The sequence below is a fragment of the Mytilus galloprovincialis genome, chromosome 2, assembly GCF_965363235.1.
Source record: "Mytilus galloprovincialis chromosome 2, xbMytGall1.hap1.1, whole genome shotgun sequence".
Taxonomy (NCBI): Eukaryota; Metazoa; Mollusca; class Bivalvia; order Mytilida; family Mytilidae; genus Mytilus; species Mytilus galloprovincialis.
The window spans coordinates 103,378,655-103,405,313 of record NC_134839.1 but is presented as its reverse complement, the minus strand read 5'-3'; the positions used below and the strand labels follow the sequence as shown (position 1 = coordinate 103,405,313).

The 26,659-nt window shown below is 38.1% G+C and overlaps 1 protein-coding gene across 1 annotated transcript in view; it reads right to left on the bottom strand.

Moving 5' to 3' along the window:
• The window catches only part of LOC143065198 (uncharacterized), a 280,683-nt gene that overhangs the window by 24,743 nt on the left and 229,281 nt on the right, over positions 1 to 26,659 (bottom strand). The window contains exons 56-75 of the mRNA XM_076238619.1: positions 26,458 to 26,611; positions 25,812 to 25,838; positions 22,359 to 25,019; positions 20,741 to 21,982; positions 19,513 to 19,820; positions 17,811 to 17,946; positions 16,029 to 16,148; positions 15,202 to 15,234; positions 14,038 to 14,318; positions 13,553 to 13,712; positions 13,003 to 13,029; positions 11,030 to 12,226; positions 8,335 to 10,701; positions 7,762 to 7,965; positions 7,544 to 7,576; positions 6,815 to 7,095; positions 6,330 to 6,489; positions 5,682 to 5,708; positions 1,984 to 4,905; positions 202 to 1,644 (exon numbers count right to left, since the gene is read on the bottom strand). Of these exons, the coding sequence (XP_076094734.1) occupies positions 202 to 1,644; positions 1,984 to 4,905; positions 5,682 to 5,708; positions 6,330 to 6,489; positions 6,815 to 7,095; positions 7,544 to 7,576; positions 7,762 to 7,965; positions 8,335 to 10,701; positions 11,030 to 12,226; positions 13,003 to 13,029; positions 13,553 to 13,712; positions 14,038 to 14,318; positions 15,202 to 15,234; positions 16,029 to 16,148; positions 17,811 to 17,946; positions 19,513 to 19,820; positions 20,741 to 21,982; positions 22,359 to 25,019; positions 25,812 to 25,838; positions 26,458 to 26,611 (13,783 nt within the window). The remainder of the gene's footprint in view (positions 1 to 201; positions 1,645 to 1,983; positions 4,906 to 5,681; positions 5,709 to 6,329; positions 6,490 to 6,814; positions 7,096 to 7,543; positions 7,577 to 7,761; positions 7,966 to 8,334; positions 10,702 to 11,029; positions 12,227 to 13,002; positions 13,030 to 13,552; positions 13,713 to 14,037; positions 14,319 to 15,201; positions 15,235 to 16,028; positions 16,149 to 17,810; positions 17,947 to 19,512; positions 19,821 to 20,740; positions 21,983 to 22,358; positions 25,020 to 25,811; positions 25,839 to 26,457; positions 26,612 to 26,659) is intronic.

Below are 26,659 nucleotides of genomic sequence, written 5' to 3'. Positions count from 1 at the left end.
TTTTGATAGAAAACTACAATGTTTTATTCTGTTTCAAGTCCTTCTTATCATTTTTCTATTATGTTGTATACTATATGATAAAGTCGTGAGATAATTTGAGAATTCTTATGAAAATATTATTTTGATCATATTTTGGTGATAAAAAATAATGGTAATTAAGTTTTATATTATGTATAGTTGTGGTAGGTTGTTGTATGGTACCTGGAGTAGGTGTTGCCTGTGATGTACCAACAGTGGTTGTAGTACCTGGAGCAGGTGTAGCCTGTGATGTAGTAACAATGGTTGTTGTACCTAGAGTAGGTGTTGCCTGTGATGTACCGACAGTTGTTGTCCCTGGAGTAGGTGTTGGCTGTGATGTACCAACCGTGGTTGTACCTGGAGTAGGTGTTGGCTGTGATGTACCAACAGTGGTAGTACCTGGAGTAGGTGTTGGCTGTGATGTACCTACAGTTGTTGTACCTAGAGTAGGTGTTGCCTGTGATGTACCGACAGTGGTTGTAGTACCTGGAGTAAGTGTAGCCTGTGGTGTAGTAACAATGGTTGTTGTACCTGGAGTAGGTGTTGCCTGTGATGTACCGACAGTTGTTGTACCTGGAGTAGGTGTTGGCTGTGATGTACCAACAGTGGTTGTACCTGGAGTAGGTGTTGGCTGTGATGTACCAACAGTGGTAGTACCTGGAGTAGGTGTTGGCTGTGATGTACCTACAGTTGTTGTACCTAGAGTAGGTGTTGCCTGTGATGTACCGACAGTGGTTGTAGTACCTGGAGTAGGTGTAGCCTGTGGTGTAGTAACAATGGTTGTTGTACCTGGAGTAGGTGTTGCCTGTGATGTACCGACAGTTGTTGTACCTGGAGTAGGTGTTGGCTGTGATGTACCAACAGTGGTTGTACCTGGAGTAGGTGTTGGCTGTGATATACCAACAGTGGTAGTACCTGGAGTAGGTGTTGGCTGTGATGTACCAACAGTGGTTGTACCTGGAGTAGGTGTTGGCTGTGATATACCAACAGTGGTAGTACCTGGAGTAGGTGTTGGCTGTGATGTACCGACAGTTGTTGTACCTAGAGTAGGTGTTGCTTGTGATGTAGCGACAGTGGTTGTACCTAGAGTAGGTGTTGCCTGTGACGTACCGACAGTGGTTGTAGTACGTGGAGTAGGTGTTGCCTGTGATGTACTGACAGTTGTTGTACCTGGAGTTGGTGTTGGCTGTGATGTACCAACAGTGGTAGTACCTGGAGTAGGTGTTGGCTGTGATGTACCGACAGTTGTTGTACCTAGAGTAGGTGTTGCCTGTGATGTACCGACAGTGGTTGTAGTACCTAGAGTAGGTGTTGCCTGTGATGTACTGACAGTTGTTGTACCTGGAGTAGGTGTTGCCTGTGATGTACCAACAGTGGTTGTAGTACCTGGAGCAGGTGTTGGCTGTGATGTACCGACAATTGTTGTAGTACCTTCAGAAGGTGTTGGCTGTGATGTACCGACAGTGGTTGTTGTACCTGGAGTAGGTGTTGCCTGTGATGTACCAACAGTGGTTGTACCTAGAGTAGTAGTTAGCTGAGATGACACTGACATGGTCGTTGACTGTTGAGTAATACTTGTTGTTGGTGGCATTGGAGGTGTTGTGGGTACGCCTACTGTTGTTTCACCTTGATTAGAATGTGTATTGCAGTCAATAATAAGAAATCAATATTTTAATATCTTATAGCTTTTAATTGACGATAGGACAACTAAGTTTTTCCTGTTGAACCACTGCATATTTATAAAACATGTTATTTTTCATATTTATAATCATTATTGTATTTCATCATTTCGATGACGTTAACACCATGTTAAATGATAACTAAATGATAATTTTGTATCTTCATACATGTTTTATCGTGATGTTTTGGTTTGTTTGATCACTATTGATTAGTATTGATGATCGTATGTCCAATTAATCATAAAACAAATTTAGAAGGACAAATTAGCAAGTGTAAAATAATTACCAGTTGACATAGTGCCTACAGTTGTAGTTCCAACATTTGTTTGGCCTGTTCCAGAAGTTGTACTAACAGCAGTTGTTTTCTGTGTTGCTGCAGTGGTTGGAGACTGTTGTGTAGTACCTGGAGTAGGTGTTGGCTGTGATGTACCGACAGTTGTTGTAGTACCTGGAGTAGGTGTTGGCTGTGATGTACCGACAGTTGTTGTAGTACCTGGAGTAGGTGTTGGCTGTGATGTACCGACAGTGGTTGTAGTACCTGGAGTAGGTGTTGGCTGTGATGTACCGACAGTTGTTGTAGTACCTGGAGTAGGTGTTGGCTGTGATGTACCGACAGTTGTTGTAGTACCTGGAGTAGGTGTTGGCTGTGATGTACCGACAGTGGTTGTAGTACCTGGAGTAGGTGTTGACTGTGATGTACCGACAGTTGTTGTAGACTGTTGTGTGATACCTGGAGTAGGTGTTACCTGTGTTGTACCGACAGTGGTTGTAGTACCTGGAGTAGGTGTTGGCTGTGATGTACCGACAGAGGTTGTTGTACCTGGAGTAGGTGTTGTCTGTGATGTACCTACAGTTGTTGTTGTACCTGGAGTAGGTGTTGACTGTGATGTACCAACAGTGGTTGTTGTACCTGGAGTAGGTGTTGGCTGTGATGTAACGACAGTTGTTGTTGTACCTGGTGTAGGTGTTGGCTCTGATGTACCGACAGTGGTTGTTGGCTGTTGTGTTGTACCTGGAGTAGGTGTTACCTGTGATGTACCGACAGTGGTTGTAGACTGTTGTGTGGTACCTGGAGTAGGTGTTGCCTGTGGTGTACCGACAGTGGTTGTAGTACCTGGAGTAGGTGTTAGTTCTGATGTACCAACAGTGGTTGTAGGCTGTTGTGTTGTACCTGAAGTAGGTGTTGGTTGTGATGTACCGACAGTGGTTGTAGGCTGTTGTGTAGTACCTGGAGTAGGTGTTACCTGTGATGTACCGAGAGTGGTTGTTGGCTGTTGTGTAGTACCTGGAGTAGGTTTTGGCTGTGATATACCGACAGAGGTTGTTGTACCTTGAGTAGGTGTTGTACCGACAGTGGTTGTAGTACCTGGAGTAGGTGTTGGCTGTGAAGTACCTACATATGTTGTTGTACCTGGAGTAGGTGTTGTACCGACAGTGGTTGAAGTACCTGGAGTAGGTGTTGGCTGTGATGTACCGACAGTGGTTGGTGTACCTGGAGTAGGTGTTGGCTGTGATGTACCGACAGTGGTTGTAGTACTTGGAGTAGGTGTTGGCTGTGAAGTTCCGACAGAGGTTGTTGTACCTTGAGTATGTGTTGTACCGACAGTGGTTGTAGTACCTGGAGTAGGTGTTGGCTGTGATGTACCGACAGATGTTGTTGTACCTTGAGTAGGTGTTGGCTGTGATGTACCGACAGTGGTTGTAGTACCGGGAGTAGGTGTTGGCTCTGATGTACCGACAGTGGTTGTAGGCTGTTGTGTGGTACCTGGAGTAGGTGTTACCTGTGATGTACCGACAGTGGTTGTAGACTGTTGTGTGGTACCTGGAGTAGGTGTTGCCTGTGGTGTACCGACAGTGGTTGTAGTACCTGGAGTAGGTGTTGGCTCTGATGTACCGACAGTGATTGTAGGCTGTTGTGTGGTACCTGGAGTAGGTGTTGGTTGTGATGTACCGATAGTGGTTGTAGGCTGTTGTGTAGTACCTGAAGTAGATGTCACCTGTGATGTACCGACAGTGGTTGTAGGCTGTTGTGTAGTACCTGGAGTAGGTGTTGGCTGTGATGTACCGACAGAGGTTGTTGTACCTTGAGTAGGTGTTGTACCGACAGTGGTTGTAGTACCTGGAGTAGGTGATGTCTGTGATGTACCTACAGTTGTTGTTGTACCTGGAGTAGGTGTTGGCTGTGATGTACCAACAGTGGTTGTTGTACCTGGAGTAGGTGTTGGCTGTGATGTAACGACAGTTGTTGTACCTGGAGTAGGTGTTGGCTGTGATGTACCTACAGAGGTTGTTGTACCTGGAGTAGGTGTTGTCTGTGATGTACCTACAGTTGTTGTTGTACCTGGAGTAGGTGTTGGCTGTGATGTACCAACAGTGGTTGTTGTACCTGGAGTAGGTGTTGGCTGTGATGTAACGACAGTTGTTGTACCTGGTGAAGGTGTTGGCTCTGATGTACCGACAGTGGTTGTTGGCTGTTGTGTTGTACCTGGAGTAGGTGTTACCTGTGATGTACCGACAGTGGTTGTAGACTGTTGTGTGGTACCTGGAGTAGGTGTTGCCTGTGATGTACCAACAGTGGTTGTAGTACCTGGAGCAGGTGTTGGCTGTGATGTTACGACAGTTGTTGTAGTACCTGGAGTAGGTGTTACCTGTGATGTACCGACAGTGGTTGTAGACTGTTGTGTGGTACCTGGAGTAGGTGTTGCCTGGGGTGTACCGACAGTGGTTGTAGTACCGGGAGTAGGTGTTGCCTGTGATGTACCGACAGTGGTTGTAGGCTGTTGTGTGGTACCTGTAGTAGGTGTTACCTGTGATGTACCGACAGTGGTTGTAGACTGTTGTGTGGTACCTGGAGTAGGTGTTGCCTGTGGTGTACCGACAGTGGTTGTAGTACCTGGAGTAGGTGTTGGCTCTGATGTACCGACAGTGGTTGTAGGCTGTTGTGTGGTACCTGGAGTAGGTGTTGCCTGTGATGTACCGACAGTGGTTGTAGAACCTGGAGTAGGTGTTGGCTGTGATGTACCGACAGTGGTTGTGGTACCTGGAGTTGGTGTTGGTTGTGATGTACCGACAGTGGTTGTTGGTTGTTGTGTGGTACCTACAGTAGGTGTTGACTGTGATGTTGTTGGTGTTGTTGTGACTGGTGGAGCAGGTGGAGGTGGAGTGGTTGCAGTAGCAGTAGTGGTGGCAGTAGTCACTGTTGTTTTTGCTAATTATCATAAATAATAATTCGACATAATATCACTATATAATTCAGTTACGATTTTCTTATTTGTAACATTAAGGTTGTGGAAATAACGTTTCTTTTCGATCGTACATGGAGAAAATGACATTGTAAAAATACACAAACTCGGTCATTTATTATGCTGCTGTAGTAAATTATTGATATAAGTAATACAAGCAGCAGAAAACAAGAAGAAGACCAAGAAATAGCATGATAGTTTATGTATCACTTTTTGTTCAGATAAATAGAAGAGATACCATAATAAAGAAATTATTAAATTAAGGATTAAGTTATATTATGTAGTCATACAGTTTGATTTATGCAACTGCATGCATGTATTTAGTTATAATGCCAAGCGTTGTCATCATATTGAAATAAGGTTTATGAAAGGAAACAAACCAAAACACCATATCCGGGAAAAATTATTCATGACGCTAAAGTTTATCCGAACACTCGAGTACAGGCAAGTATCATTACCATGTATTCGAGTATTAAATTTCTGATCTTTTGACCTTCCGTAGTTTTGATATATAATAGTAGAGTGTTTCCATTATTTTAGACAATTTTGATTAAGTTCATTTATTGAAGTCACTTTCTTGCATTGCTAGTCTTCACAACAAATTTTTTTTCAATTTCTTACTATTCTGTCAATCACATAAATAAAAAAAAACCAAAGATTATTTTACTTTCATGAAGATAAACAAAATGTGTTCCATTATATTCTGAGCATGAATTAATAAAACATGCAATTCAAAACTGACCTGTAGTTGTTGAAGCTGCACTGGTCACTGAAATAGATAGACATTTTCCTTTAAGTTAATTAATTCAATAATTTACATTTAACATGATTTTTTCAACATTTATACTATGTATATTACTTTAAATACTTGACGGAATTTTATGTACATTTATCAATAGAAAATGTTGATTATCATACTGATACAAGGGTAAAATGTTTTGTGTATAATTTCCCTTCTTTTTTGGTTGTTTTAATTATCATCCTTGTAGTGATTTCAATATTATATAACATGAACTGTGTAAAATATCTGTACTATATGCCTAGGTCAAAGATAACTTGCATTTTTAAAAACTATTATATTTGAAACGTGTCTCTTAAATCTAATGTCATGATAATGTTTACAATACCTTAGAAGTCTATTATCATGTTTATTTCATAAAAGTCAAATAAAACCCGGTACATCTTTCTAGAGTGGGGATGCGTAAAAGTTATTTTTGTAAGCTTTGTGTTTTCCTAAATCTCACTTCAAAATACAATTATCTGATATATAAAAAAAACTCTAAATATTTTGATTATTAAGGAAGGATATGTTCAAATTACTGATTGCTGCCGTTATCTTATTTTTGAGATTTTATTTTCTTAAATTGACATACATGTATATTAGACTTACTTGTACTTGGTACATAACAGACTCTGAATTTTACATCTGAGACGCTTGGTGTAGATACAATGTTTTCCATCGGTGTTACATTGATGCGCATAGAGTCTGCATCTGTCATATTGAAATTCAATGTGAAGGTTTCTGGCACTTCTTTCGTTTGGTATGTTTGCTACAAATTGAAATCATTTATGTATCATGTAAATAATACTGCATGTATGTACGTTTGTAACAAATGAAAACTAAATACCTTTAGTTTTAATTTTTTTAAATGCATGTATATACGCGACAAATATTTTTAGTTTTATAAATCTTACATTTTCTTCCAATTTCATTGTAAAGTAAGGACAGTAAAGACACTTCTAAAAATCATTTTAAATAAAAGATAAAATATCATTGTTATTTGATCAACAATAATCACTTGTCAGCTTACCATTATTAATACCAAATATACTTAATTTTAGAAAGTAGTTTCAAATTAACGAAAACAAACTTACTGTTTTGGTGCTCATAACCTTTCCTTCTGAGTCAAGTAATTCCACTGTAATCCTCTCAATATTTTGGAGTTTCACCACAATATCGACAAATGTAACGGGATTATTTCTACCATTTACGACATATTCTATACTACTACCGCCAGTAGTTGGAGTCCAGCTACTTGATGATCCTTCAAATGCATTCACTGATTCCTGGCCAACTTTGCCATTAGTGGTTTTGATTTCAAGATCTTTGTCATCTCTGTTTTCATACTTGAAAGTTTTGGGATTTTCACATACTCCTAAATGATAAACAAGTAAAATGTCAACAATAGGGAGTATGTTATACATCAATTAAGGAATACAATTTTTGATTCAAATGAAATAAAAACAGATTTGTATTTTTGATACCATTTCACTTCACTTCAATCCTGAATGTGTTTTTGTTTTGATTGTTTGTCTGCTATTTAATCCGGAGGAGTTTTGTGTTATAGTCAAAGCGGTTTAATGTTGTTTGTAGTAGATTTGTTTTTTTCTGTTATCCTATGATGTCTTCTAATCCAATATGTTTATGACGATTTGTTAAATGAACATAACACTGTGCCCATCAAACGCGTTGTGTCATATGTGATATCAGTGTTGCTTTGGTGTATATTTTCTAGCATAATGACACTTGTTATTGATTTAACACATTAATAATTTAAGTTTAGGAAAATTTACTGTAATTATTCACTATTAAAATGCACTTACCTATTGGTGTCGTTGTAGTACTTGGTACAGTTACTGAAAAATTAAGGTACATGTTAGATCTTTATGAATAGTAAACTTAAAACTGACAAATAATTTACTTTTTTTTTAATTACAACCTATGTGATTGAAGACGATTTTAAAATATGTAAATAAAACAAAACAAACGCCTCAAATATGCATAGACATAGGAATTCTTAAATCAAACATTTTTTACACACCGACAGTGGTTGTTGTAGCTTGAGTAGGTGTTGTACCGACAGTGGTTGTTGTACCTGGAGTAAGTGTTGGCTGTGATGTACCAACAGTGGTTGTACCTGAAGTAGTAGTTGGTTGTGATGACTCCGTCATGGTCGTTGACTGTTGAGTAATACTAGGTGTTGGTGGCATTGGAGGTGTTGTGGGTACGGCTGCTGTTGTTTCACCTTGATTGAAGTGTGTATTGCAATTAATATTAAGAAATCAATATCTTAATATCTAATAGCTTTTAATTTACGATAAGACAACTAAGTTTTGCCTGTTGTTCAATGAACTACTGCATATTCATAAAATAGGTTATTTTTCATATTTATAATCATTATTGTATTTCATCATATCGATGATGTTAACACCATGTTAATAAAGTTTTGAACTTTGTAAACAGAAAAAAATAAATGACAATTTGGTATCTTCATACATGTTTTATCGTGATTTTTTGGTTTGTTCGATCAATATTGATTAGTATTAAAGATCGTATGTCCAATTAATTATAGTAGAAATTTAGTTAGACAAATAAGCAAGTTTAAACTAATTACCAGTTGACATTGTGCCAACAGTTGTAGTCCCAAAGTTTGTTTGGCCTGTTCCAGAAGTTGTACTAACAGCAGTTGTTTTCTGTGTAGCTGCAGTGGTTGTAGACTGGTGTGTAGTACCTGGAGTAGGTGTTGGCTGTGATGTACCTACAGTGGTTGTAGTACCTGGAGTAGGTGTTGTACCTACAGTGGTTGTAGTACCTGGAGTAGGTGTTGGCTGTGATGTACCGACAGAGGTTGTTGTACCTTGAGTAGGTGATGTACCAGCAGTGGTTGTAGTACCTGGAGTAGGTGTTGGCTGTGATGTACCGACAGTGGTTGTAGTACCTGGAGTAGGTGTTGGCTGTGATGTACCGACAGAGGTTGTTGTACCTTGAGTAGGTGATGTACCAGCAGTGGTTGTAGTACCTGGAGTAGGTGTTGGCTGTGATGTACCGACAGTTGTTGTAGTACCTGGAGTAGGTGTTGGCTGTGATGTACCGACAGAGGTTGTTGTACCTTGAGTAGGTGATGTACCAGCAGTGGTTGTAGTACCTGGAGTAGGTGTTGGCTGTGATGTACCGACAGTGGTTGTAGTACCTGGAGTAGGTGTTGGCTGTGATGTACCGACAGAGGTTGTTGTACCTTGAGTAGGTGATGTACCAGCAGTGGTTGTAGTACCTGGAGTAGGTGTTGGCTGTGATGTACCGACAGTTGTTGTAGTACCTGGAGTAGGTGTTGGCTGTGATGTACCGACAGAGGTTGTTGTACCTTGAGTAGGTGATGTACCAGCAGTGGTTGTAGTACCTGGAGTAGGTGTTGGCTGTGATGTACCTACAGAGGTTGTTGTACCTGGAGTAGGTGTTGGATGTGTTGTACCAATAGTGGTTGTAGTACCTTGAGTCGGTGTTGTACCGACAGTAGTTGTAGTACCTGGAGTAGGTGTTGGCTGTGATGTACCAACAGTGGTGGTAGTAACTGGGGTAGGTGTTGACTGTGATGTACCGACAGTTGTTGTAGACTGTTGTGTGGTACCTGGAGTACGTGTTACCTGTGGGGTACCGACAGTGGTTGTAGGCTGTTGTGTGGTACCTGGAGTAGGTGTTGGCTCTGATGTACCGACAGTGGTTGTAGGCTGTTGTGTAGTACCTGGAGTAGGTGTTACCTGTGTTGTACCGACAGTGGTTGTAGTACCTGGAGTAGGTGTTGGCTGTGATGTACCGACAGTGGTTGTAGTACCTGGAGTAGCTGTTGGCTGTGATGTACCAATAGTGGTGGTAGTACCTGTGGTAGGTGATGGCTGTGATGTACCAACAGTAGTTGTAGGCTGTTGTGTGGTACCTTGAGTAGGTGTTGGCTCTGATGTACCGACAGTGGTTGTAGTACCTAGAGTAGGTGTGGGCTGTGATGTACCAACAGTGGTTGTACCTGGAGTAGGTGTTGGCTGTGATGTACCAACAGTGGTGGTAGTACCTGGGGTAGGTGTTGGCTGTAATGTACCGACAGTTGTTGTAGACTGTTGTGTGGTACCTGGAGTACGTGTTACCTGTGGGGTACCGACAGTGGTTGTAGTACCTGGAGTAGGTGTTGGCTGTGATGTACCAACAGTGATGGTAGTTCCTGGGGTAGGTGTTGGCTGTGATGTACCGACAGTGGTTGTAGGCTGTTGTGTGGTACCTGGAGTAGGTGTTGGCTCTGATGTACCGACAGTGGTTGTAGGCTGTTGTGTAGAACCTGGAGTAGGTGTTACCTGTGTTGTACCGACAGTGGTTGTAGTACCTGGAGTAGGTGTTGGCTGTGATGTACCGACAGTGGTTGTAGTACCTGGAGTAGCTGTTGGCTGTGATGTACCAATAGTGGTGGTAGTACCTGGGGTAGGTGTTGGCTGTGATGTACCGACAGTAGTTGTAGGCTGTTGTGTGGTACCTGGAGTAGGTGTTGACTCTGATGTACCGAGAGTGGTTGTAGGCTGTTGTGTAGTACCTGGAGTAGGTGTTACCTGTGTTGTACCGACAGTGGTTGTAGTACCTGGAGTAGGTGTTGGCTGTGATGTACCTACAGAGGTTGTTGTACCTGGAGAAGGTGCTGGCTGTGATGTACCAACAGTGGTTGTACCTGGAGTAGGTGTTGGCTCTGATGTACTGACAGTGGTTGTTGCAGCTTGAGTAGTTGTTGTACCGACAGTGGTTGTTGTACCTGGAGTGAGTGTTGGCTGTGATGTACTGACAGTGGTTGTAGTACCTGGAGTAGGTGTTGCCTGTGATGTACCAACAGTGGTTGTACCTGAAGTTGTAGTTGGTTGTGATGACACTGCCATGGTCGTTGACTGTTGAGTAATACTTGGTGTTGGTGGCATTGGAGGTGTTGTGGGTACAGCTGCTGTTGTTTCACCTTGATTGGAATGTGTATTGCAATTAATAATAAGAAATCAATATCTTAATATCTTATAAGTTTTAATTGACGATAAAACTATTAACTTTTTCCTGTTGAACTACTGCATATTCATAAAACACGTAATTTCTCATATTTATAATCATTATTGTATTTCATCATTTCGATGACGTTAACACCATGTTAAATGATAATTTTGTATCTTCATACATGTTTTATCGTGATGTTTTGGTGTGTTTGATAAATATTGATTAGTATTGATGATCGTACGGCCAATTAATCATAGTACAAATTTAGTAGGACACATTAGCAGGTGTAAAATAATTACCAGTTGACATAGTGCCAACAGTTGTAGTCCCAACATTAGTTTGGCCTGTTCCAGAAGTTGTACTAACAGCAGTTGTTGTAGACTGTTCTGTAGTACCTGGAGTAGGTGTTGGCTGTGATGTACCGACAGTTGTTGTAGTACCTGGAGTAGGTGTTGGCTGTGATGTACCGACAGAGGTTGTTGTACCTTGAGTAGGTGTTGGCTGTGATGTACGGACAGTTGTTGTAGTACCTGGAGTAGGTGTTGGCTGTGATGTACCGACAGTGGTTGTAGTACCTGGAGTAGGTGTTGGCTGTGATGTACCGACAGTTGTGGTAGTACCTGGAGTGGGTGTTGGCTGTGATGTACCGACAGTGGTTGTAGCACCTGGAGTAGGTGTTGCCTGTGATGTACCGACAGTGGTTGTAGACTGTTGTGTGGTACCTGGAGTAGGTGTTGCCTGTGGGGTACCGGCAGTGGTTGTAATATGTGGAGTAGGTGTTGGCTCTGATGTACCAACACTGGTTGTAGGCTGTTGTGTGGTACCTGGAGTAGGTGTTGGTTGTGATGTACCGACATTGGTTGTAGTACCTGGAGTAGGTGTTGTATGTGATGTACCAACAGTGGTTGTACCTGGAGTAGGTGTTGGCTGTGATGTACCTACAGTGGTTGTAGGCTGTTGTGTAGTACCTGGAGTAGGTGTTACCTGTGTTGTACCGACAGTGGTTGTAGTACCTGGTGTAGGTGTTGGATGTGATGTACCAACAGTGGTTGTACCTGGAGTAGGTGTTGGCTGTGATGTACCTTCGGTGGTTGTAGGTTGTTGTGTGGTACCTGGAGTAGATGTTTGCTGTGATGTACCGACGGTGGTTGTCGTTCTTGGAGTAGGTGTTGGCTGTGATGTACCGACAGTTGTTGTAGTACCTGGTGTAGATGTTGGCTGTGATGTACCGACAGAGGTTGCTGTACCTTGAGTAGGTGTTGTACCGACAGTGGTTGTAGTACCTGGAGTAGGTGTTGGCTGTGATGTACCTACAGATGTTGTTGTACCTTGAGTAGGTGTTGGCTGTGATGTACCGACAGTTGTTGTAGATTGTAGTGTGGTACCTACAGTAGGTGTTGATTGTGATGTTGTTGGTGTTGTTGTGACTGGTGGAGCAGGTGGAGGTGGAGTGGTTGCAGTAGCAGTAGTGGTGGCAGCTGTCACTGTTGTTTTTGCTAATTATCATAAATAATAATTCGACATAATATCACTATATAATTCAGTTATGATTTTCTTATTAGTAACATTAAAGTTGTGGAAATAACGTTTCTTTTCGATCATACATGTAGAAAATGACATTGTAAAAATACACAAACTCGGTCATTTCTAATGCTGCTGTAGTAAATTATTGATATAAGCAATACAAGCAGCAGAAAACAAGAAGAAGACTAAGAAATAGCATAACAGTTTATGTATCTCTTTTTGTTCAGATAAATAGAAGAGATACCATAATAAACCAATTATTAGATTAAGGATTAAGTTATATTTTGTAGTCATACAGTTTGATTTATGCAACTACATGAATGTCTTTAGTTAAAATGCCAAGCGTTGTCAACATATTGTAATAAGGTTTATGAAAGGAAACAAACCAAAATACCATATCCCAGGAAAAATCATTCTTTTCGCTAAAGTTTATCCGAACACTCGAGTACAGGCAAGTATCATGACCATGTATTCGAGTATTTAATTTCTGAGCTTTTGACCTTCCGTAGTTTTTATATATAATAGAAGAGTGTTTCCAATATTTTAGACAATTTTGATTTAGTTCATTTACTGATGTCACTTTCTTTCACTGTTAGTCTTCACAACAAATATTATTTTCAATCTCTTACTATTATGTCAATCACATAAATAAAAAAACCAAAGATTATTTTACTTTCATGAAGAAAAACAAAATGTGTTCCATTATAATCTGAACATGAATTAATAAAACTTGCAATTCAAAACTGACCTGTAGTTGTTGAAGCTGCACTGGTCACTGAAATAGAGAGACATTTTTCTTTATCAATAGAAAATTTTGATTACCATACTGATACAAGGGTAAAATGTTTTGTGTATAATTTCCCTTCTTTTTTGGTTGTTTTGATCATCATACTTGTAGTGATTTCAATATCATATAATATGAACTGTGTAAAATCTCTGTACTATATGCTTAGGTCAAAGGTAACTTGCATTTTTTTAACTATTATATTTGAAACGTGTCTTTTAAACCTAATGTCACGATAATGTATACAATACCTTAGAAGTCTATTATCATATTTATTTCATAAAAGTCAAATAAAACCCGGTACATCTTTCTAGAGTGCAGATGCGTAAAAGTTATGTTTGTAAGCTCTGTGTTTTCCTAAATCTAACTCCAAAATACAATTATCTGATATATAAAAAAACTTTAAATATTTCGATTATTAAGGAAGGATGTGTTCAAATTACTGATTGCTGCTGTTATCCTTTTTTTTTGTTATTTTTTTTTCTTAAATTAGAAATATTTATATTAGACTTACTTGTACTTGGTACATAACAGACTCTGAATTTTACATCTGAGACGCTTGGTGTAGATACAATGTTTTCCATCGGTGTTACATTGATGCGCATAGAGTCTGCATCTGTCATATTGAAATTCAATGTGAAGGTTTCTGGCACTTCTTTCGTTTGGTATGTTTGCTACAAATTGAAATCATTTATGTATCATGTAAATAATACTGCATGTATGTACGTTTGTAACATATGAAAACTAAATACCTTTAGTTTTAATTTTTTTAAATGCATGTATATACGCGACAAATATTTTTAGTTTTATAAATCTTACATTTTCTTCCAATTTCATTGTAAAGTAAGGACAGTAAAGACACTTCTCAAAATCATTTTAAATAAAAGATAAAATATCATTGTTATTTGATCAACAATAATCACTTGTCAGCTTACCATTATTAATACCAAATATACTTAATTTTAGAAAGTAGTTTCAAATTAACGAAAACAAACTTACTATTTTGGTGCTAATAACCTTTCCTTCTGAGTCAAGTAATTCCACTGTAATCCTCTCAATATTTTGGAGTTTCACCACAATATCGACAAATGTAACGGGATTATTTCTACCATTGACGACATATTCTATACTACTACCGCCAGTAGTTGGAGTCCAGCTACTTGATGATCCTTCAAATGCATTCACTGATTCCTGGCCAACTTTGCCATTAGTGGTGTTGATTTCAAGATCTTTGTCATCTCTGTTTTCATATTTGAAAGTTTTGGGATTTTCACATACTCCTAAATGATAAACAGGTAAAATGTCAACAATAGGGATTAGGTTATACATCTATTAAGGAATACAATTTTTGACATAATCTAGATAGTAGAAGTTGAATCCTTGAGAGTGGACCCCGCTCTAGTTATAAGCAATTGTGATTCAATTTTTAAAGTGATCAAGCGTAGTTATTATCAATAGAAGGAATACATATTACGAATACATCTTATTAACACATCCATAAAATTCTAGGACTTTAAACTATACAGACTGCTAAGGATTTGCACAGGGTTAAAAACGTGTTTGGCCAAGTAGTTGATTGTATAGTTTTGTAGAAAAACACAGAAATTTCAGTAGCCAACTTTAAGGGAAATTAAAATGTTAAAGCGGTTTGTTTTTTTATAGGCCTTCAGGCAACAAATCGATGTTTTTTTCTGATCTAATTATACAAATTAAAGACATCATTAAAGTACATTGATAATTTCAAATTAAAGTGTTACATTTACCTTCACGAATCTATGGTACGATACAGTTTTTTTTTGTCTATTTAACCGAGTGTTTTTATTTCCAACTGGGGTATTATGACTGAGTATGGATCCAATAGGGGTGATACAACAGACGATTATCCTGCTGACGCAGCTAAACTCTCAATTTGAAAAAAAGTAGCGTCATAGTGATGCGGACATTAACAAGTAATGGAGGTTAATTACCTAACATTGTAATAGTAATAATTATTTGATTACATATTGTCGTTTAATTGATATTGTATTACTTTGTATAACATTCAAAATGTCTTTATTTCTCAAACTGTATATTCATATGTTCAAAGCATGATCTCTGCAAGTAGCTTATTGAAGGATAAATTATAAAAACAAAAACAATAATTTTTAGATAAAATTAACTTACCTATTTTTGGTGTAGTAGTGCTAGGTACTGTTTCTAAAAAGGAAAATACAATGTTCAATAAAATGCAAGAATTGAATAAAATTAATATTTGCACTTTTGCATTCTATTATCTACATGTAATCTTAGATCACATTCCTGTGGTGGAGTTGTAGGTTTTGGAAATAAATTAATGTAGCACCCAGTCTTCCTCCTACCAACTACATGTAACTTCAGCTCACACTTCTGTTGGGGAGATCGTGGTTTTGGAATCAAATGAATTGAGCACCCAGTTTTTCTCCTATCAACTACATGTAACTTCAGCTCACACTTCTGTGGTGGATATTGAGGTTTAGGAAACAAATGAATTGAGCACCCAGTTTTTCTCCAATCATTTACATGTAATTTTAGCTCACACTCATGTGGTAAAGGTCGAGGTTTAGGAAACAAATGAATTGAGCACCAAGTTTTTCTCCTATCCTATTCATAAGTGAAAGATCACATTTTTTTAAGATTTGACTAGCCACAAAACCAGGTTCAACCCACCATTTTTTTCTTAAAATGGCCCGTCAGTCAGGAAACTGGCCATTATTATAGTTCGTTTCTGTATGTGTTACACTTTAGTATTGTATTTCTGTTGTGTCGTAGTTCTCTTCTTCTATTTGGTGTGTTTTCCTCAGTTTAAGTTTGTAACCCGGATTTGTATTTTTCTCAAACGATTCATGAATTTCGAACAGCGGTATACCACTGTTGCCTAATTAAGCATTCCATTTACCAACGTACACATTAAGGATATAAATAATTCAATTTTTGTAATATATTTACTGTTTATCTTCTGATAGAAGTCTTACCTGTTTGTGTGACACCATATGTAGTTGTAATTCCTTGTGTAGTTTGAGTTGTAATACCTGGTGTAGTTTGAGTTGTAGCTGTTGTCGTCAGTAATTCAGTCGTGGATTGTATAGTAGTACCTTAGGTAAATACATATATCTTTTTTTTTATATCAAATTACATATGAATCATGTCTATCAGTAATCACCGTGTATCATCAGTACACCGGATATAGGTACTAAGCAAGCGGGCATGATAGATTTTGACCTTATACGGTAACGAAAATCTTTGTTTTGCTTGATCAATATTCAATGTACATTTCTCAACATTTGAAATTCCTGCTCCCAAATAATTTTTTCCTCGATTTTTTCCTATTCATAAAACAAATTTGATATTCTAATAAGAACAATTAACTTGTACAAGCGCAAATAGTTGTGAATGTCAACACCAACTTTCAATTTCGATACAGTTGTTGAGACATTTACATGTTTTATCTGAAAGAAACCTAATACAGGGCAAAAGTAATAATTACCAATCATAAACCTACCTGTGATTACTCATTCCTTGAAACATTTTGGGTAATAAACGAGTATAAAAATAATGTTTTTGTGTACGGTGTACAACAACATAACTATACACCGTACATAAGGATTTATGTGGTCAGCTAAACACCGTACACAAAACTTTTTTAGGGATAAAATATCGAAAAATAACATATGTATGAAAGATTTCAATGCCAATTATTGAAACAGCTATACTTATTACACACACACATTGACCTTCTATCAGAAAAAGAGTTGCAATGAATATAGAATTATATCGGATGAGACGAGGGCCAACTTCTTTGACAAGTATTTGCACATGCTTTTACAATGTTTTAGTAATCCCTCTTGTTTTGGGAAAATAATGAGACATCTCTAACCATCAGCCTACGACCAAATCATTTCTTAAAATAGCAATTATGTTTAGATTGAAGTACACATTGATATTATGTGAACAAAACAAAGATTTTCGTTACCGTGTAAGATCAAAATCGCTCACGCCCGCTTGGTTAGTACCTATATCCGCTGTCCGATGATACACGGTGGTAATTGTACACAAAAACGGTAAATAGTTTTAATGAAGGACAATATATGTTTTAACCTTATTGCAATCAACTTATCTGGATAAATAATCGTTGCTAAATAGTAAACCGCAACCTATTCAAGTATCTATACATATGCATATAAGGAAAAATGGAGTAACACCTCTTTTAACGAATGATAATCATCAAACAAGTATGTGTTATGCTGTAACTTGCCTGACCCTAAAAAAAGTCAAAAATTTACAACAACAGATTGAGAGCAAAAAAACAAACCCGCAGGATTCCTGACAAGAGAAAGGATGCATTATAAGTATGATAATTGTCAAACATTAGTGACAAACTAAAATTACCTTTCTTCGTGTATTTGCTTTCAGTCAATCATAATAATTAATATTACTGAAATATGACACGTGATAAATAACTTTTTTTTGTTTCTTGAATAAATGAGAAATTTTAAGTTGTTAACACTGAAAGTAAAAAGATAGAAATAAGTATTTAAGAAATTAATAAAAGCGATCTCAAAATTACATTAAAACCAAAACAAGACTTTGAAGTTTGTTATGAACAAAGTGTTTCCGCTAGGAGCTAAATTGTGTACTGCATGTGTGCAGTCGAGAAGTTACATTGACTTTTTCAAATGTTTTTGATAAGTCTTGTGTATACTAAACGGGTGTTGACATAGTTATATACCTGGTATCTTTAATAATATATGTCTTACCTGTCATGAAACAAGCTCGTAATTCTACTTCCAATGAGTAGTCAAGATTACTATCTACTTTATCAATAACACTGACAACCACTTTGACTGCAAACGTGTCCATTTCAAAAGTCACTAGTTCATCTCCCTGATATACCTTAAAAATCAAACAATTAGGTTTAAATCATATTGAAATCCAATAATGACAAGAGAGATACCAACGCATAAAAAAGCCCATGTTTATAGAAAAAACTTTGTATAGCTTATAAATGTTGGAAATGCAATGGATATAGATAAAGTTTACGATTTCATTGTGTGTATATCTTATAACATGTATAAATATGATAATTAAATGTATTTCACGGAAGCGAAAGACAAGTTTTGTTTATGTTTATCATTTTATAAAATAATATTTAAAACAAGAATGTGTCCATAGTACACGGATGCCCCACTCACACTATCATTTTCCATGTTCAGTGGACCGTGAAATTGAGGTTCAAAATTTATATTGGAATTAAAATTAGAAAGATCATATCATAGTGAACATGTGTACTAAGTTTCAAATTTATGTGACTTCAACTTTATCATAAACTACCTTGACCAAAAACTTTAACCTAAACATCATTTTCTACGTTCAGTGGACCATGAAATTGGGATCAAAACTTTAATTTGGCATAATATTGGAAAAATCATATCATGGGGAACATATTTACTAAGTTTCAAGTTGATTGGACTTCATCTTCATCAAAAACTACCTTGACCAAAAAACTTTAACCTGGAGCGGGACGAATAGACGGACGGACGAGTCACAGAACAGAAAACATAAAGCCCCTCTACTATCGTATGTGGGGCCTACAAATTGGATTGCCACAAAAATGAGTCATTGTTCATGAATGAATGTTTATATGAATCTTAATCATTGTTTCCACTGACTGTGTCACTCTGCTCTGCTCTTCATAGAATTGCATATCACAGCTTCGTCATGCCAAATACGTTGACCTGGCCTTATTAACCTTGACCCAGACAAATCACTGAAGTCACAATGAATGGACCAACGTTGAAATGTTTGACCTGAACTTATCAAGTTATATCCGGGTTTGGTGATTAATCAAAGAAAACAACTTTATGACACCTTAAATTTGGGTTTTATCGAGCTTAGTTTTCAAGTCGATCATTTAAACATATCAACGCCGTTACATGAGAATTTTATCCTTGTCCGAAAAAAAGCACAACTCATTATTTTATATTGGGAACATATTTTTGTTGATTCATTTTGTACGTACGAATTTCAACAGAGTAAAAATTACATAATTTTATATTTATATGCAGACCTTTGCAAAACTACTATATCATATGTATCAACAAAACCACATGTTTCTGAATACACAAAAATTATCTATGCTAAGGTTCAGTAAACCTTTTAAAATACTTCAACGGTCAAACAAAACTCATAATAGGGAATTGTTCAACGATTTTGGATAAGACATTCAGATTCAGACAGTATATACATATTACTATCAAGAACAAAGCCACAATAGTTTGGCATCTTAAAATCTATCCAAGCATTGATAAGAATTTCATTTTTCCAAACCTAAACAATGAATTTACAAAAAAATTGTTTAAAAAATTTATTTCGGACAGAAAAAAATAATAATGCAAAATATAAAGACGACTTATATAAGAGAACACTATTTCACATTATTGAAATTGAATAAACCCATACCTTTCCACCTAAATATGGCTCTGGACTTTCACCATCAATCTTTACCAGTAAAACAGTGAATGTTTTAATATTACTTTCGTCAGGTTTTACAAATTTTATAGATCCAAGCTGAGTAGATTTCCCAAGATTTATTTCGATATTTGCTTGGCTTTCCTTTATTGACAACATCTTCCCACCAGGACGGATATCTTCAACATCTGTTTGTTCGTTTACTTTGATGTCTGGTGTGAGAGATGGATTTGTCATACCTTCAACATCTGTGCATACGTTTGGTTTTTCTGTGCTTGGAGTTGACGCTGTAGTTTGTGCTTAAATAAAATAGTATTTGTTTATTCATCTGATACTTAGAACATCTAAGATAACTTATGCGAATTATCAAAATTAGTAGTAGTAGTTTATAACAAGTGTTCTATCAAAAAAAAAAACAAGAAATAAAATGATTGATATAAATCAAGTATAACAAAACACTATAATGATATGGATAATTAAACCGTTGTCGTACCAGTTTTCTTACCATTTATATAAATTATCTGACACCAATTTTGTTGAGCATGTGCTATATAGATGAATTGGTGCTTTCGAGTCTATAACATTTTTAGCAATATTGATGACAATCAAATTTAACAAATTATATCAAGCAAATTTACCCTATTTTAACATGATAATGAGCATCAAACTAATCATTACTGCAGATGTGTAAATGTGTGCCTCTGTCATAGGTAGGCATATTGTTTTTATAATCTTTATACAGCGAGACAAAGTTAACTAAGCAACTTGCTTTTACCATTTTACCTTTAACTCTCAAGAGGTATAGAGCAATTGTTTCCAATACACGTAAACATCATAGAACTAAATGCTGTTCTACATTTACTTAACTTACCTGATTTTATTTTATTATCATCTTTCCCCCCAGCTTATCTATTTCTAGAATGTTAAATTCTTTTACAACAGTGAATATTTGTATCATTTATACTTAATCTTGAGTGTAAATAAATATTATAGAAAAAAGTTACAGAAGCCGTAAATGTACCTACAGATAATTAAATGGAGAACAGATAATTGTGTGGGTTGTTAATGAATACAGTATTATACGCTGTTATTTAAAAGGATAGTTTAATGTTTAAGAATAATTTTCCTGTATTAAGTTCAGGTTTGAGGATCTGCATAGGGGTATCTGACTTAGATATAAGATGTGATACTTTTGATTTTGTTGACTGTTGTGTAGTACCTGTAGTAGGTGTTGTCTGTAATGTACTGAATAGGGTTGTAGTTTGTTGTGTAGTACCTGGAGATGTACCGACAGTTGTAGTTGTACCTGGAGATGTACCGACAGTTGTAGTTGTACCTGGAGTAAGTGTTGGCTGTGATGTACCTACAGCGGTTGTTGTACCTGGAGTAAGTGTTGGCTGTGATGTACCTACAGTTGTTGTACCAGGAGTAGGTGTTGGCTGTGATGTACCGACAGATGTTGTTGTACCTGGAGTAGGTGTTGGCTGTGAGGTACCGACAGTGGTTGTTGTACCTGGAGTAGGTGTTGGCTGTGATGTACCAACAGTGGTTGTTGTACCTGGAGTAGGTGTTGCCTGTGATGTACTGACAATTGTTGTAGTACCTGGAGTAGGTGTTGGCTGTGATGTTCTGACAATTGTTGTAGTACCTGGAGTAGGTGTTGGCTGTGATGTACCGACAGTGGTTGTTGTACCTGGAGTAGGTGTTGGCTGTGATGTACCTACAGTGGTTGTTGTACCTGGAGTAGGTGTTGTCTGTGATGTACCGACAGAGGTTGTTGTACCTGGAGAAGGTGTTGGCTGTGATGTACCAACAGTGGTTGTTGTACCTGGAGTAGGTGTTGGCTGTGATGTACCACCAGTGGTTGTTGTACCTGGAGTAGGTGTTGGCTGTGGTGTACCAACAGTGGTTGTTGTACCTGGAGTAGGTGTTGGCTGTGATGTACCAACAGTGGTTGTTGTACCTGGAGTAGGTGTTGGCTGTGATGTACCTACAGTGGTTGTTGTACCTGGAGTAGGTGTTGGCTGTGATGTACCAACAGTGGTTGTTGTACCTGGAGTAGGTGTTGGCTGTGATGTACCAACAGTGGTTGTTATACCTGGAGTAGGTGTTGACTGTGATGTACCGACAGTGGTTGTAGCTCGGGTAGTTGTTGTCTGTGATGTACCGACAGAAGTTGTTGTACCTGGAGTAGGTGTTGCCTGTGATGTACCAACAGAGGTTGTTGTACCTGGAGAAGGTGATGTACCAACAGTGGTTGTTGTACCTGGAGTAGATGTTGGCTGCGATGTACCAACAGTGGTTGTTGTACCTGGAGTAGGTGTTGCCTGTGATGTACCAACAGTGGTTGTACCTGGAATAGTAGTTGGTTGTGAGGACACCGCCATGGTCGTTGACTGTTGAGTAAAACTTGGTGTTGGTGGCATTGGAGGTGTTGTGGGTACGCCTACTGTTGTTTCACCTTGATTGGAATGTGTATTGCAATTAATTATAGGAAATCAATATCTTAATATTTGACAGCGTTTAATTGACGATAAAACAACTAAGTGTTGCTTGTTTTTCGATGAACTACTGCATATTCAGAAAATATGTAACTTTTCATATTTATAATCATTATTGCAAATCATCATATCGATGATGTTAACACCATGTTAATTAAGATTTTAAGTTTTGAACTTTGAAAACAGAAAAAACTAAATGATAATTTTGTATCTTCATACATGTTTTATCGTGATTTTGTGGTTTGTTTGATCAATAATGATTAGTATCAATGATCGTATGTCCAATTAATCCTAGTACAAATTTAGTAGGACAAAATGGAAAGTAAAAATAATTACCAGTTGACATTGTGCCTACAGTTGTAGTTCCAACATTTGTTTGGCCTGTTCCAGAAGTTGTACCAACAGCAGTTGTTTTCTGTGTTGCTGCAGTGGTTGTAGACTGTTGTGTAGTACCTGGAGTAGGTGTTGGCTGTGATGTACCGACAGTTGTTGTTGTACCTGGAGTAGGTGTTGGCTGTGATGTACCAACAGTGGTTGTACCTGGAGTAGGTGTTGGCTGTGATGTACTGACAGTGGTTGTTGTACCTGGAGAAGGTGTTGCCTGTGATGTACTGACAGTGGTTGTTGGTTGTTGTGTGGTACCTTGAGCAGTTGTTGGCTGTGATATAACAACAGCTGTTGTTGTACCTGGAGTAGAAGTTGGCTGTGATGTACCGACAGTTGTTGTAGTACCTGGAGTAGGTGTTGCCTGTGATGTACCAATAGTTGTTGTAGGTTGTTGTGTAGTACCCGGAGTAGATGTTTGCTGTGATGTACTGACAGTGGTTGTTGGTTGTTGTGTGGTACCTGGAGTAGGTGTTGGCTGTGAGGTACCAACAGTGGTTGTACCTTGAGTAGTTGTTGGCTGTGATGTACCAACAGTGGTTGTTGTACCTGGAGTATGTGTTGGCTGTGATGTACCTATAGTTGTTGTACCTGGCGTAGGTGTTGGCTGTGATGTACCGACAGTTGTTGATGTACTTGGAGTAGAAGTTGGCTGTGATGTACCGACAGTGGTTGTAGTACCTGGAGTAGGCGTTGGCTGTGATGTACCGACAGTGGTTGTAGTACCTGGAGTAGGTGTTGGCTGTGATGTACCGACAGTAGTTGTTGTACCTGGAGTAGGTGTTGCCTGTGATGTACCAACAGTTGTTGTAGATTGTTGTGTAGTACCTGGAGTAGGTGTTGGCTGTGATGTACCGACAGTGGTTGTAGTACCCGGAGTAGGTGTTGGCTGTGATGTACCGACAGGGGTTGTAGTACCTGGAGTAGGTGTTGGCTGTGAAGTACCGACAGTGGTTGTAGTACCTGGAGTAGGTGTTGGCTGTGATGTACCGACAGTGGTTGTTGTAACTGGAGTAGGTGTTTGCTGTGATGTACCAACAGTTGTTGTTGTTCCTGGAGTCGGTGTTGGCTGTGATGTACCTACAGAGGTTGTACCTGGAGTAAGTGTTGGCTGTGATGTACCGACAGTTGTTGTTGTACCTGGTGTAGGTGTTGGCTGTGATGTACCAACAATTGTTGTTGTACCTGGAGTAAGTGTTGGCTGTGATGTACCGACAGTTGTTGTTGTACCTGGAGTCGGTGTTGGCTGTGATGTACCTTCAGAGGTTGTACTTGGAGTAAGTGTTGGTTGTGATGTACCGACAGTGGTTGTGGAACCTGGAGTAGGTGTTGGCTGTGATGTACTGACAGTTGTTGTTGTACCTGGTGTAGGTGTTGGCTGTGATGTTCCAACAATTGTTGTTGTACCTGGAGTAAGTGTTGGCTGTGATGTACCGACAGTGGTTGTAGTACCTGGAGTAGGTGTTGCCTGTGATGTACCAACAGTGGTTGTAGGTTGTTGTGTAGTACCCGGAGTAGGTGTTGGCTGTGAGGTACCAACAATGGTTGTACCTTGAGTAGTTGTTGGCTGTGATGTACCAACAGTGGTTGTTGTACCTGGAGTATGTGTTGGCTGGGATGTACCTATTGTTGTTGTACCTGGCGTAGGTGTTGGCTGTGATGTACCAACAGTTGTTGTTGTACTTGGAGTAGAAGTTGGCTGTGATGTACCGACAGTGGTTGTTGTACCTGGAGTAGGCGTTGGCTGTGATGTACTGACAGTGGTTGTAGTACCTGGAGTAGGTGTTGGCTGTGATGTACCGACAGTAGTTGTTGTACCTGAAGTAGGTGTTGCCTGTGATGTACCAACAGTTGTTGTAGGTTGTTGTGTAGTACCTGGAGTGGGTGTTGGCTGTGATGTACCGACAGGGGTTGTAGTACCTGGAGTAAGTGTTGGCTGTGATGTACCGACAGTGGTTGTAGTACCTGGAGTAGGTGTTGGCTGTGATGTACCGACAGTGGTTGTTGTAACTGGAGTAGGTGTTGGCTGTGATGTACCAACAGTTGTTGTTGTACCTAGAGTCGGTGTTGGCTGTGATGTACCTACAGTGGCTGTACCTGGAGTAGGTGTTGGTTGTGATGTACCGACAGTGGTTGTTGTACCTGGAGTAGGTGTTTCCTGTGATGTACCGACAGTGGTTGTACCTGGAGTAGGTGTTGGCTGTGATGTACCTACAGTGGTTGTAGGTTGTCGTGTGGTACCTGGAGTAGATGATGGCTGTGATGTACCGACGGTGGTTGTCGTTCCTGGAGTAGGTGTTGCCTGTGATGTACCGACAGTGGTTGTTGTACCTGGAGTAGGTGTTGCCTGTGATGTACCGACAGTGGTTGAAGTACCTGGTGTGGGTGTTGGCTGTGATGTACCGACAGTGGTTGTTGTTCCTGGAGGTGTTGGCTGTGATGTACCGACAGTGGTTGAAGTACCTGGAGTAGGTGTTGGTTGTGATGTACCAATAGTGGTTGTAGATTGTTGTGTGGTACCTACAGTAGGTGTTGACTGTGATGGTGTTGGTGTTGTTGTGACTGGTGGAGCAGGTGGAGGTAGCGTGGTGGCAGTAGTCACTGTGGTTGTTGCTAATTGTCATAAATAATAATTCGATATATCATTATATAATTAAGGTATGATTTTCTTATTTGTAAAATAAAAGTTGAGGAAATAACGTTTCTTTTCGATCGTACTTGGAAAAAAATAACATTTTGAAAATACACAAAGTCGGTCATGTATTATGCTGCGGTATGACATTCTTGATATAAGCAATACAAGCAGCAGAAAACAAGAAGAAGACCAAGAAGTAGCATAACAGTTTATATCTCTCTTTTTGTTCAGATACATAAAAGAGATACCATAATAAAAAACATATTGGATTAAGGATTGGATTATTTTTTGTAGTCATACAGTTTGATATAAGCAACTGCATGAATGTCTTTTATTAAAATGCCAGCGTTGTCATCGTATTGTAATTAGGTTTATGAAAGGAAACAAACCAAAGTATCAATTCTCAGGAAAAATTATGCTTGACGCTAAAGATTTATCCGAACACTCGAGTACAGGCAAGGATTATGACCATGTATTCGAGTATCAAATTTCTGATCTTTTGACATCCCTAGTTTAGATATATAATAGTAGAGTGTTTCCATTTTTTTAACCGATTTTGACTATGCAGATTTAGTTCATTTATAGATGTCACTTTCTTTCACTGCTAATTGCTAGTCGTCATAACAAATATTATTTTCAGTTTCTTACTATTCTGTCAATCACATAATTAAAAAAAAAAAAAAGATTGTTTTTACTTTCATGAAGAATAAAAGTTTTGTTCCATTATAGTCTGAGCATTGAATTAACAAAACATGCCATTCAAAACTAACCTGTAGTTGTTGAAGCTGCACTGGTAACTGAAATAAAGAGATATTTTCCTTTAACGTTATCAAAACAGTTCAATAATTTAGATGTAACATGATTATTCCTACATTTATACTATGTATATTTATGTAAAAACTTTATGTACATTTATCAATGGAAAACTTTTATTACCATACTAATACCAGAGTAAAATGCTTTGTGTATAAAATCCATTCTTTTTTGGTTGTTTTAATCATCATCCTTGTAGTTATTTCAATATCATATAACATGAACTGTGTAAAATCTCTGTACTATATGATTAGGTCTATGATAACTTATTATATTTTTTTTTCAACTATTATACTTGAAACGTGTCCTTTAAATCTAAGTCACGATAATGTATTCAATATCTTTGAAGTCTATGGTCATGTTTATTTCATAAAAGTCAAATAAAACACGGCACATTTTTATAGAGTACAGATGCGTAAAAGTAACATTTGTTAGCTCTGTGGTTTCCCAAATCTAACTTTAAAATACAGTTATCTGGTACATAAAAAACTTTAAATGTTTCGGTCAATAAGGAAGGATTGTTCAAATTACTGATTGCTACTGTTATCGTGTTATTTTCGAGAATTTGTTTCTTAAATTGACAAATGTTTATTATAGAGGTACCTTGTACATAACAGACTCTGAAGTTTACATCTGAGACGCTTGGTGTAGATACAATGTTTTCCATCGGTGTTACATTGATGCGCATAGAGTCTGCATCTGTCATATTGAAATTCAATGTGAAGGTTTCTGGCACTTCTTTCGTTTGGTATGTTTGCTACAAATTGAAATCATTCATGTATCATGTTAATGAGACTTCATGTAT